This window comes from Megalops cyprinoides, chromosome 3 (assembly GCF_013368585.1).
Source record: "Megalops cyprinoides isolate fMegCyp1 chromosome 3, fMegCyp1.pri, whole genome shotgun sequence".
NCBI classification, from domain to species: domain Eukaryota; kingdom Metazoa; phylum Chordata; class Actinopteri; order Elopiformes; family Megalopidae; genus Megalops; species Megalops cyprinoides.
The window spans coordinates 39157532-39171061 of record NC_050585.1 but is presented as its reverse complement, the minus strand read 5'-3'; the positions used below and the strand labels follow the sequence as shown (position 1 = coordinate 39171061).

The 13530-nt window shown below is 40.4% G+C and overlaps 1 protein-coding gene across 2 annotated transcripts; it reads right to left on the bottom strand.

The window, feature by feature from the left end:
• Positions 1-634: 634 nt before the first annotated feature.
• senp3a (SUMO specific peptidase 3a) lies at positions 635-12351 on the bottom strand. Of its 2 annotated transcripts, none has more exons than XM_036524647.1 (11): positions 12274-12351; positions 10583-11294; positions 8809-8991; positions 7646-7757; positions 6953-7100; positions 6372-6419; positions 5362-5439; positions 4750-4887; positions 2706-2789; positions 2571-2621; positions 635-2107 (listed from the first exon to the last, which is right to left on the bottom strand). In XM_036524647.1, the coding sequence occupies exons 2-11, from the start codon at positions 11250-11252 to the stop codon at positions 1997-1999; spliced, it is 1623 nt and encodes a 540-aa protein (XP_036380540.1). In that variant the 5' UTR covers positions 11253-11294; positions 12274-12351; the 3' UTR covers positions 635-1996. The 2 variants fall into 2 exon arrangements, with proteins under 2 accessions (XP_036380540.1, XP_036380541.1); XM_036524648.1 differs by having other exon boundaries at positions 10583-11290.
• Between the last annotated feature and the right edge of the window lie 1179 nt (positions 12352-13530).

Here is a 13530-nt window from a genome sequence, read left to right as displayed (position 1 = left end):
CTTTCAAAATCATTCAAAATTTGAGAGGGTAAACAGACTAAGACTGAACCCCCTTGCATTCAACTATTGCCTGATGTGTCCAGAGAAAAAATAAAATGGAGTTATGCAAATGTAATTGTACTCAAATTTATTTTTGTGCATAGCAAGATTTACTGATATTATTTTCGCTGTCCTGCTTAGAGACACAAACACCAATGCCCCTTGACTGTAACACTGTATAGACCACGATTATAACTCAGCAATGGACTCAGCAATGTAATTCCTTTCAGCAATTTCATAAGCAATATACAAAATGAGAAAAATGAATTTGTCAAGAACTGAGATTTAATCATGGATGGTATCATTTCTGTGCGTCACTGTGAAATTTTACTGGAACTAACACTCCACTGTGCCATGCTGTTTGTGCTAAAATAAAGTATTTTAAAAGAAGAACGTCCAAGATGAAGTTCCTTACTTTGTCTCAATTGTTTATTTTTGTAACCACAATGTATGCATTTTAAAAGATATAAAACAATCAGGTTCCATTTTCAGCCATTTTTTTCCATTATCCAGCAACATATAACTTACGGATATGGTAGCCATAGTCAAAAAACTGACATAGGAAAAAACAAAAAAAAACAGTATATAGCTGATGTGGTCCATTATGACATAAATATTAATATTTGAAGTAGTATGGTTTCTTTTTTTTCTGAAGAAATTTAATATTCTCTTATACACTTTCCTTCTCAGTGAACATAGCTTAACAGTTACTCACATCAAAAAAAGGCTTTATTTGGCGACCACCAGCAGTACAAGCTTTTCCACTGTCATAACTGAACTAAACGGAATGGCCAAGCTGTAGTTCCAGGTGCTTTAGGACTGTTTTTCCTGTTGGGCCAAGTGTAAACTATGCAATGTGGAACCATGCTAATTTAGTGCCATAAAACATTTTTTTAGCAAACAGAAAGCAGGGCTATGAGCAGAGCTGTTGCACCAATCAAGACTGAGAAATGTTAACTTTCTTTCAAAAGATGGCTGACAACCTAACAGTAAAAATCAGAAATTAACACTTTTTAAATAAATTCTCAGACAGTTCTTTGAAAAAAAATGCTCATAAGTACTGAGTATTACATCTTTGATTTATGATCTGATTAACCAGCTCAAATATGCATTCATTGCTTACTCAAATGTTTAGGCAGCCAATCACTCAAACATTCACCATTGTTTGCTAGATGTCATCACAACAATCTAGCACCCAATGATAATGTAATAACGGTTTGTGCTCACCCCGGTAGGAAGCAGGCACCTCTCGCCCCTTAGGTATACAAAGTCAGGTGAGAGACTGAAAGTACAGCTGAACAGAAGACAGACCAGCAAAGTGCTATGATTCTGGCAAGTTATGATCACGTTATAGCTGGCTAATCTCGGAACAGATCAAAGATAACATACTGCAAACTGAACATACTGCTACCAATCGTAGAGCAGAAATTTCTCCAAGAATGACTATTTAATGTTCTATTCTTTGTATCAGTAGACTGTCCACCATCTTGTTAAAGAAAAAACTGTTTTATCTCCCCTGATAGGCTTGGCCTGGTGATGGAGGGGAGCAGTCAGGAGTGGCTCTGCAAAAGGAAATGGAAAGGAAACACAACAAAGAACACTGCTAGAGCTTTGGTGCGTGGACCGTGGCTCTTGTGCTGCCGCGTCCCAGTTCTGATAGCAGAAATTTAGTTAACGACTGTCCGTTCAGTGTTCCTCATAGTCCAAATCCGTCATGTGCTGTATTGTTTCCCTACAGACACTGGGTATGAGTACAGTTGGCCTCAATCAACCATATGTTCAAAATCATGATTGTTAAGAGAAAAGGAGGAGGTACAAGAGACTAATGGGGAAGGAAAAAAAAAAAATATATATATCCGCTTTGCAAAAGGCCAGTGCCTGGCTGCCGATGGGAAGTGAAAGTGGTTGGATGGTTCTCTCCTCTTCTTCTACCGCTCCCTTGCTCAACCTCTGAGTCTCACAGTGAGAGCTTGCAGTGACACAGTTCTTTGTACATGAGTCTCCTTAACTTGGGCATGTCCTGTTGGCCGAAACTAAATGGTTGTCCCAAGGCTAGACACTTGCAATACTGAAACACAGGAGCAAAGAGACACAGAGAGTACGGACATGAGAAGGTGGGTGTGGATGTGGATCAGACAGATGGAATGAAGGAGGAGGCAAAGGAGTGATCAAAAGAGGGGGTGACACAAAACAGAAGATACATTTTGGAAAAGTAGAGGGAAATTTAAGGGAGAGAAACAGAGGGAGAGTCAGTGAGTACCAAGTCCGTCATAGATGCACAGACAGCACATCATTGCCTTTGTAACAAATCAATCCAAATAGACTCAAATTGCACGTACTTACCCTCTGATGGAAAAACAAGAGCCTAAGTTTTATGGTAAGTTATAAAATAAATGGTAGTTTCTTTCTTGCTGAAAATATTTTCATGACTTAATTTGAAATCATGTCTCCCTTTTGTAGAACAACTCAGTTCTCAGTCTCAGTGCATTCTGACAAGATCCAGCCCTACAACAGCAAGGCTGTATACTTACCTGAAGTACGAATGCCCCACAATCGCTGTCATTGTTCTGTCTGGCCACATTCTGGAACATCAAAACACAGCAGGGTCAACACACACAGACATGCAGATCATCTCCGAGACACGCATTCACTAAAACCACGCTTACCATTTTGAAGAAGCCTTTCCACCCAGATAAAAAGTCTCTCTGTTCTTTCTTGACAGCCTCTGCCTGCAGGTACTTTGCAATATGCTAAAAAGCAGAAGACAGAGAGAATTGAAGAGATGCAATGACACCCCAATGGACAAAGACTAAATAAAATACTTGAACAGACACTAATTAAAATGTACAGAGAACCATCCAGCCCTACACACCAGCCCGACCCCTGCGCTCAGCAGCAACTGGACGCCTCGCTCCTTGCATGGTCAAGGCAGGAGGTGCTCGTTCTGCCAGACATCGGCGGTTCACCTACATCGCTCCCCAGTGGTGGAACGAATTCCCTGTCTCGCTACAGACAGCTTCTTCACCCCCCCCCCCCCCCCCCCATCAGTGCTGTCGTAAATTGCTGTGCTTTTTAAATTGTTTCTTGTTGCCGCCTTTACGCTGATGCTCATTACGCCGTTTGAAGGTGTATCGTATTAGTTGCCCTATAGGCTGTAGGTGTACAAATCTGATAGTACTGTGTCCTCAAACAGACCTTGCTCTCAGCTGAGAACTGTCTCATTGTGGAACTGTACACATCCTGTCCCCGTACTGTCGCTATACTTGCTGTATGCACTTTTGTAAGTCGCTTTGGATAAAAGCGTCTACTAAATAAATAAATGTAAATGTAAATGTAAATGTAAACCACAGGGAACACAATGAGAAAGTTGAGGAGAGAAAATGAAAATGAAAACAAAAAATGAGAGACAGCAAACCAGAGATATAGGAACAGTATCTGATGAGTATGGAAGAGGTAAAAAACAGAAGGAGGAGATACCCACAGAAAGAGATCACAGTGCTAACAGCATCCTTCAACAACGTATAGACAGACCTTCACTTGGAGTCAAGTCAGCAACGTAAATGCAAAAGAGCCCTAGTCACAACCATTGAGGCACATAGCTCACCACCCAACATTAAGGCTGGGACAATAAGCCATCTAGCATTACCTATCATCATATAATGTTACTGAGAAAAATAAAACAGTGGAATATTGATAACTGTAACTTAATGAACAGCCAAGTTGTGGTTCTGAGTGCTTTACGACTTTTTCCTATTGGGCCAGATGAGACCTATGTAATGTGAGATGGTTATAAGTTAGTGCCATTAAAACATTGCTTTTAGCAAGAAGAAAACAGACCTATGAGTAGAGCTATTGCACCAATGAAGTAAAACTTTCTGTCAATAAATATCAAATTGCTTCTTAAGAACAGTAAAGATCAGAAAGTGTCCCGAAAAAAATGTAATTTACTTTTCCCAAAAAACCATGTCAGTGGAAGTTTTACTTGTTCTATCCATTAGTCCTCACATATTCACCTATTAGTTCCAACTGATCCATTCCATATCACTAAGAGCTAAGTTAAACTGCATTTACCATCTGTAAGTCAAAAGTTCTTGTAGTAAGCCAGCAATTAAAGTCTACTGTGTACCATTAATAATATACAAAGTAAGCAAAGACGTCTCAAAAGCCAGTTTGCGGTCTAGCTCTAGTCTAGCTCATTCACTGGCTAGCAGGCAAATCCAGGAGCACCATTCAGATGTTAGGAAAGTTACTGTTAATATTGTAACAAGCTAGGTACTACTTTCATCGGCAGTTTCATGCAATCAATTCAACGTGTTAATTTCGGTCTCTTCTCTCATTTTATGTAGACCCTAGCTAAACAGAGTTGAGCCATTATGAATCTGTTTCATAAAGGCGATATGGCACTCATATCTGATGTACATCATAAAAATTGACAAGGATTGGGGTTTGATATCTGAGGGAAGAAAAAGAAAAAGAAAAGAAAAAATATAACATGATTGTACAGGTTGTTTTCTTATCAATATTATTTCTGGGGGGAATAATATTGCTAAATAATTGTGTCTCATGAACTGCATTTCACAAAATGTACTGTCTCAAAAGATGAACGTATAATCTTATGCCTAGTGATTAGATATGTTGTCCCAGCCTCACCCTAGACATAACTCTGCCATTCCTAATGCCCTCTGTAGCCACCCTGGGCAGAGCTCTCACCTTGGGGCAGCGGCGGTTGAGGGTGCGCTGGGAATCGAAGTAAGTAATAGCTCGACGCGGGACATCCACACACACCAGAGACCAATGAACCTCCAGGTGAATGGGTATCAAGAGCAGCTCCTTCTGAAAAATATCCACCTGGACAGAAAAGTTGAGAGAGAGAGATGGAAATCAGAGACAATCTGATAACAGGTCAGTAAAGGAACTTTAGGTGAATGAAAGACTGAGAATATTAACCTGCGTTTCCACTGACCTTGGTAAAATAAACCTGAATCATCCAGTGCTGGATGTAGCCAACACTACCTAAAAGTTGTATATTCTATCACACTCAAACTTAGAAGGGGAAGATGATAATACTCAATGCAGCAACCATCTGAGCTGAGCTGATGACAGGCTGGTGGAAATGAACAACCAGCTGAAAACTTTCCTCATGATTTGAAAATGCTTTTTGAAGGTTTCCATTATGCTAAGATCCGAGTGAGGACAAACTTGTATATTCTTGAACATACACTTTCGAAATTAGTACACAGAAAAATGCAAACTAGTCAGCATGTATACCACACATACAAATGCAGAGTAGCATATCAGAATTCAGAAAAAAAAAAATCTTACATTTTTTGTCCACCGCTTCACCCCATCATAGCCTTTTGTCCTCAACTTGTCGTAAAAAAAACTGTTGAAAAAATGAACCTGTGAAAGGGGAGAGATTAAAACACTTAAAATGAGTAAGGAGTACACTGCGACAACAATGGAGTAAGTGAGCTGGGATTTCCAATCCAATGCAGCCTCCCCACACAGATTCAAACTCTGCTCAACAAATCTGAAGGTTTTGAGTCAGTGGGTGGTGTAATGTATAGGTCAGCACACTGTAATATGGATGTTGAGTTAAACATCTCAGGTTATTTAAAGTTTAATGAATTGTGAGCACTGTAAATTGGGTAAGGGCATATTCTGACAAAATTATGTAATGAATGTGAACTAAGTTAATATTCCAAGATCTGTCTGCCTGATAATTGGGATGGTATCAATGGGACTCATCTGTATCAAACTCCAAATCTCCATAGACTCAAGTCTCAACAAAACTATAAAGATGCACTCCTTCAGAATGACTGCACATTGTTTCTTGTCTGGTGCCTCCAACGTGCTAACAACCTTAACAACACTAACACACAAAAGTCATAAATATATTGATTAACGCTCTGAAAGGCGATAGTTCTGAAGATTCCCTGCTATTTTAATAAACCCTTCAAAAGTACTGATATATAATGACAACTACAGTTTTTATCTGACCTGGCTTAAAAGTAGCTCTAAAAACGGATCCTATCAAAACCTTGCAAAGAACAGAATGGGAAAATTTACCTTATGAATACATTTTTTACATGAAAGGCAATACACGGTGCACCTTAAAAGCATGACTGTAGCATATACAAGTGTCTTTCACAGTATTAGTACATCAGGTATTCTGCTTTGAACAGCAGTTAAAATTAATCAACATTTTTTTAAGACGACCGGAACCTTTGTCCGTCTGACACAGGGAACGAGCAGGACTCACTATTGCATCAGAATGAAAAGAATATCTGCATGTTTGTGCATGTGCACCACAGGAGCTTGCGTATTCTCACCTTATCAGGCACAGCATCCATCACCAAATCCCCATACATATTCATGACCTGAGGGGCAGGGACAGTGTCAGACTGAGTACAAGTAAATTATAGCAATGTTTGTACAAACTCCAAAACAGGCTCACTGGAAGATCAGACCACAGACCAAGCATTCGGGCAGCTCATAAAGGCAACAAGATTGATTGGCAGCATAAAATTCTACACTAAACTGCATGCAGTTGATGCAACAGCAGCCATACGATCATTACATCATCATGGGTAGAGATATCATGTTATCAGTGACTCAATAATTTAAATAAATCACAGTATTTTTCTCTGAAAACCAAACTCTGATTGGGTCATGCGTGAGAAATGTACAACGCATGGCAGCACCACCCATTATGGTGTTAATGACACGAGACACACCGTCACTAGTGTTCGATGCACCTTGTTCTACACTAGTTGGTCATGCTGCTTTCTTAAAACAACCTAATTAAATAAACGATACAGATACAGCATACAGCAGATAAGCATATTGCATAATTGCAATAACCAAGAACTACCAAAGATTGGCTGGATTAAGTTTAATTCTATGGACATACCTGGTCATTGAGCCAGTTCTGCCCATACAAAGTGCTGAGGTCATCCATAGTTAGAACATGGCGCTTGTAGTTTACACGGAATCCTCGCACCATGGTGCTTCCTGAGAGCCGCTGGTGGGACTGAATTTGTTGTTGCACCACCGCCTTCCTTTGAGGATTATACAATAATGCAATGCTTAAAATCTTTAGGCTGATGACCCAAAATATTCTCTGTTTCAGTGAGTCATGCTACTTTAATAAATGATTGTACAAAAATATTGCTCCAGGTTTTAAAGATTTAGCTATGGACATTTCTAAACAGAATAGTTTCTAAAAAATGCATGAGCATTTCAGCCATTCCTTTGTAATTCCATTTTTAAGTATCAACTGCTTACAAGAGACAATTAATCAAGGATGAATGTGATTCCTGTAGGCAAAATGCACTGCATTACAACATGATGTTCTTTATAAATTGTTTGGCAGTTGTTACAAAAAACAACTGATGTGTTTAAAAGGCAATCAATCCATTTCAGCAACAGCATGAACTAAAGATAATTACTCCAAGAATTCCATGGCTATCATACAGTCAAGCTCAAGACTGCATGCAACAGTATGTAGAACACAACCATCTGTCAAAATGGTTCTTTTCGCAAGGTTAGCAATGATACGAGCATCTCACTGAGTTATAACTGAAGAGGCTAGTGAATGTCAGACCTGTGGGGCTGAGAGAAGCTCTCACTGAAGATGTCCTGCAGTTTTTCCACCACCTCATCTGTGTGGATGGGAATCAGACTGCCATACTGCTGCAGGAACTCATCTAGGATCCCTGGGAAAGGAGAGGGGGACTTAATGGCATTAATGACCAACAGCTTAGACCTGTCGCCCGCATGCACCCCAAATTATAACACAGTACATGTAAAACTTTGCTTAAGTTCAATTCCCAAACTGGGTAGAACAGAGTTATATTTGAAACGAAATGGAGTAACAAATCGGCCTTCAGATGGTTGTCATTCCACTGACCTGCAGATGATAGAAATGAAAATATCACAAGCCAAACCCATAGGATCCCTCCACAAAAAGCCAGCTCTCATAAACAAAACCTTATTTCTCCAAAAAAGTAAAGACATGAGAAGATCACAGGATCTGAAGATGATCAGCCAAATTCACATGCAAACACATCATCATTCGCCTTTCTCACATAAAGATGGCAACTTTACAGTCTCAGCCAACAGGGGGTATCTTTACTTCCGGTTAGCCATCTTCCCTATTACTACTGAATCGACAATGGCACAGTCGAGAAGCAAGAAGTGGTGTTGTGTATCTTTGTGTACAAACAGCAAACAAAAACAGCCCTATTTAAGCTTCCACGCATTTCCCCATGATGAGGACCGCAGGAGAGTATGGATTCAAGCCATCAAGAGAGAGAAAGCCCTGCTGTTTAACGTCTGTGATGACACAGTTGTTTGTAGCATGCACTTTCGCAGCAACAACCTGTTTACAACAACTAGTGGTCTAAACAGAATTTAAAAAGATGCGGTGCCTTGTATTTGTATTTGTATTGTAGTGACTCCTGATTCTTTTAAAGTGACCTGTAGCACCGTGCTTATATTACAACACCACCGTCTACTATGTCGGACACTGTACCAAAAAGAACATGCACATAACAAATATGAATGAATATTAAACTATCATGTTATATGTTATGACAATGAACAATTGGATAATTTCATTACACAGCTTTACTGAAGTGCATTTACAAGCATTTAGGTGGCTTGATCTAATGTTAGCCAGAAGGTAGCCATTGTTGACCGAAGTGGCCGGAAGTAACTTTACCCCCTGTTGCTTTCCAATATGGCGGTGTGAAAAAGGCCAATTACCTTGGATACAACTCATGTGTTCATCAGTAAGCGCATTCTGAGCAGGGGCTTTGTCCCGTGGGGGAGCTGGGGTGCTGCCATGACACTTTGGAGGTGAGCTCTGCTCCCCTGTTTCCACCATGCTGACTGCACGGCTGATATGAATCTCCCCAGGGAACCCATTCATTCCACAAGGCTGGCGGTCTATGGGGACACAAAGTATATAAATGGTCTCCATCAGAGAAAAATGAGAGTCTTCAATGAGTCCAAATTAACAAATTGTCCTTTTGTCCTGCCTGAAGATCATACATTTCAGCTGGATAAAAGTACAGATGTGGTTTTCATCAAATGCTGTATTTTTGCCCATTTTGGTCCTAGCGGACCACTGTATGCGCCAATTCTAGTTCCAGCTGAGTTAAACTGATTAGGTTTGACTGAGTTGTAAATACTGATCTGGACTTCAGATCACTTGACAGTTACCTGCTGTAAGTTCAATGTGAAAGATATGCTGACAGATGTGTTTGTACTCAAAAACAGAAAAGAAATGCCTTCACTTTTATTAAAATCTACCACTCAAATTTAGGACAGCAGTTTTAGCAGATTAGCTCTCTTAATTGCTGAATTGTTTTAGGCCCCATAATGAATGAAATCAACAGTTCATGTTCTCTTTAATAACTATTACTTGCCTTGCATGTAAGCTGTAAAGCTAAATTTAGAGGCAAAAAGATTAAACTGGAGAGAATCTTGGTACCATAAAAACACCCGTAACTAATTTCTGTTAGTAATAACTTTTGTAGACCATCTGTGATGCTTAAATGCGCAAAAAGGCAACTTTAACACCCTTCATTTTCAAGCCAAGGCCACAGTAATCTTAAACTTATAACTTTTTATATAGACTAGACAAATTCAAGGCTGGCAAACTGGAAAAAATGCTTGTTTAGCATTATGTAGCCTAGTTCTTTAACCTCACAAACCATTTGCAATGCACTGAATGGACACAACTTCAACACTTCAATCATTCATCAAAAATGCAAATTAGCAAAAACATTTTTAACCAAAGATTTCTCAATTCTCACATAGCTTTTCATCATATATTCAAATAATTTTAGGTTGGTAATAATTCCTTTTTGTTATTTTGCTCTAAAATTCATAGACATGCAGAATTTGACAGAGCAATGAAACATGGGAAGGGGAGGAAACAAATTGTTTGGTATGATCTGAAAGACCTCGTCACTTAAGTTTTACCCATATTTAGACTCCAAAGGGGATAGGGTGAGAACGGAATCGGAATACCACCTGTTAGTTGACTGATTATTTGCAAAACTCCCAAATATGAGTTAGGGACCACAGACCATAGTTCTGGAAAGCACAAGTCCAAGCTGAATGAGGTTTTTACACGTGATCACAGTTAAAACTAAAGGGTGATTTTTCAAACCAAGATCATTCCTTCAATGTGTTCAATTTGGTTGAATTTCACCAGGTCACCAGGGGGGATTTAAAACAAAGAAATAATGTGATTTCTGAATGGAAGATTAACATGAATTATGCAGTGAGTTCAGAAATAATGAAAACCTGAGACAGACAGAGCACAAACCTTGACAACTAGGTAGAGTTACCCTGAATGAATACTAAACCAAGTAATGCATCTTTCCAGCATCTGGAAAATTGAGGCTAGGCTGCAAGTGGTGTCAGCCAGATGCTCCACTGAAACAGGTCACTGATTTGTGGTCAAAACATGAAAAAACACACCACTGAATAGGTCCCCGGTCTTCACCTTTCTCCAAGATCTACTTACCCGTCTGTCCTGAACCCCCAAAAAACCCTTCTGTCTCTCCATTAAATAGCAGCTCTCCTGGCTGATTCCGATTCAGCCAGTTCCCATACAGGCCGTGCTGGCGCCGCCTCCTCACGCGCCTGTGCCCGGGTGTTCCACCAAACTGGGCACACTGGCGCCAGGTCTTCCAGTGCAGAGCTAAGCGGGAGCGCAGGCTGGCGTTCCTTCTGAGTTTCCGCCAGCTCTGCAGCCTTCGTACCTTTAACACGTTAGGCCGTGTCCAGGCAGGGCTCCCGAGCGAGTCCAAGCCTTTGTGTTCGGGCTGCTGCTGCAGCTGCTGCCGCTGCAGTTCCTGGGGCAGCTGTGGTAATCCACACTCCTCATCCCCTCCTTCATCCCAGCTGTGGCCCTCATAATACTCCTCCTCTTCCCCTTCCTCTTCCTGTTCACCCTCTCCCTCTTCCTCCTCTTCTTCATTCTCTTGTTGGTCCATAAATTCTGCTCCCCATACCCCTCCCTTCTCTTGCCGACCCAGCTTGAGGTGTATGGGGCTGGGCGCATGGTGAGCTGAGACCGGATCCATGAGATGCATCCCTCCAATGCCTCCGCCCCCGCTACCCTCTTGCCCCCCTGGCAGGGTAGGTTCATTTGCCCAGAGGTTCTGTGCCAGACTGCCTCCGCTGTCTCTCATTGTCCACGGGCACCTCACAACCTGCGCCAGCTCGCCGCCTACCTGGCCAGAGAACAGGGTGGGTAAAAGAAGTGGGGATGGAGGAATTTAAAAGGAGAAAACAAAGGAGGTGGTTTCGTCATTTCTCGCATTTGACATCACCAGGGTTACTTTACTATGCAACATCCATTTGGTATAAAAGCATCAAAAATGCCAGATAGTCGTTCACAGCTATGTAAAATAATTCTGTGGTTTCAGTTATGTTATTATCAAGCTAACTATCTAGCTAGCAAGCTGAGGGAAACAATCAGCCTAGTCAGCTAGCTGACATTATTCAGACATGTAAATGCTGGTTAGCTAACTGTAACCACCACTTGGTTATCGTCACATCCGAAAGCGCTACCTATATTTATTCAATTATTTCTGGTCTAAAAACAAGATATAGCCAGGTACCTCACTTAAACCTCAACATAATCAGTTACCAATGTTGCTAGCTCGCTCACTAGCGGACTGCAAGAGATACAGTTGTGATTGTTGGACTGGAACCAACTAAGATGTAGACGGTCCTGCTTAGCAAAGGTTCGCTAGCAAGGTAACTTGAGGAAAGCAATATTTACTATTTGCGTTTTAAGTCGGCTACTAGTTAGAAAACTAGGGAATCCATTTTAGATATGTTGCATATTTTAACGAGACGAGCTACGTATTTTGTCGAGTTATTGACCAGCGTTATCGTTTCGGCTAGCTAGCAAGCTAACGGTGTTTGCTAGCTAGTGGCAAGGCAGCTAGCTAACTAAATATCTAGATAGCTAGTAATCTCACGGGGCCGAAAAGCAATATTGTCATCTTGACAGATAGATATCTAGAGATGTAATCATCTACACAGCTAGCTCATTACAGCTCACATGAACCAGTGACACATATTCTCTCAACGCAAAAAATACAAACACCGCTTGGCCTCCTAGACCCCACTATCGGCGATATATAAGCTAACGTTAGCCTATTTATCTGTATGTGGGGATGGAGAGCAAATCCTTCCACTCACCGTAGAACTGTAGCTTTCTGGAAAAACTATAACGTTTTTTAAACCGAAATTCTTTCGGTATAATAAAAATTATTTATTATAAAATTATTTATTATAAAACAAAACGCCACTTTAAATTCTACCTCATTCAATGAAAGCCGGCGCTTCTTTAAAACGAAGTCAACCAGCTTCCGCCGCGTCTCGCTGCCGTCATCAGTAAATAAGCATGAACACGGTAACAATTAAACCATAGCCATTGGATGCATGGAATGCTTCTGTTAAATCCTTGTGCGGGTTGTGAGTATCGTCGAGTAAGATTAAATCAGAATATGTATTCGGACTAAAGTCTTTTATCTATCAACAGATGTTTTGGGGATTCTAAAACCGAGGACAGCCGATCTCGACGGCATTTCTAGTGATTTTATATTTTAGGAACGTTTGTAATGCTGTAGCCTCCAGCTGACTGCACAAGTTGTATTTTCCAGTGTTATGCGGTAATGCGAGTCCCCAGTCAAAATGAGATTTTACTGAAAGTCTGCAGTATGTATCCAATACGCGGGACTAATAGTAAAACTTTAGGGAATGTTTGTAACATTTTGGGAGGGGATCTCTTGGAACCACATATGGAAACGAGCCACATTAATGAACAACATGTTATATGTGCATAAAAGTGGTGTGTGCTAGCAACGCAAAGGCCAAGTCACTGAGCTAATTAATACAACAGGGTATTATGGCCCCCAAATCAAAGTACTTCTAGTGAAGACTGAACAATCCCTGAATCACATAAACTGTAAACTCTTAACATCCACTTTGCCATGCAGATTAAATACGCGATATGGTTTATTATAAACAGGGTTTCAATATTATCCAGTGGCACAGCTGTGAGCGGTGTGTAAATACCTCTGTGTTGTTTGGCGACCAAAGGTTTCCCATGAAAATGGTCATTTGGGATAATGAAAAAGGGTGCACATTCTTATGCTCATTCATGCATTTTACAGTCAAAGAAACATAATTAAAAGGCATTTTGAATATATTTTACTGCCATGTTTCTCTGTTTCTCTCTCATAAACAGATATTGAAGCACTGTTTTTGTCTCCTCACTTCGTCAAAGGGCATGAAATCCTGTCAGGTGAAAAAAAGAAGACAATGAAAATTATCAGTATGAACATGGACAAGCTGATAGGCAGTGGTAAATTGTGCAGGAGTGCACAGTTATTGCAGTAATAAATTACATTGATATTGTGGTATGGAATTTACATCAAATTTTTTGAATGTTGT

Excerpts from the sequence above, each read along its gene's own strand:
- senp3a (XM_036524647.1), bottom strand. The coding sequence starts at position 11,252 with ATGAGAGACAGCGGAGGCAGTCTGGCACAGAACCTCTGGGCAAATGAA. Across the intron at positions 7,101-7,645 it reads AGCTTCTCTCAGCCCCACAG|GAAGGCGGTGGTGCAACAAC; the intron begins GTCTGACATTCA and ends TAATCCTCAAAG. Across the intron at positions 2,622-2,705 it reads GGAAAGGCTTCTTCAAAATG|AATGTGGCCAGACAGAACAA; the intron begins GTAAGCGTGGTT and ends TTGATGTTCCAG.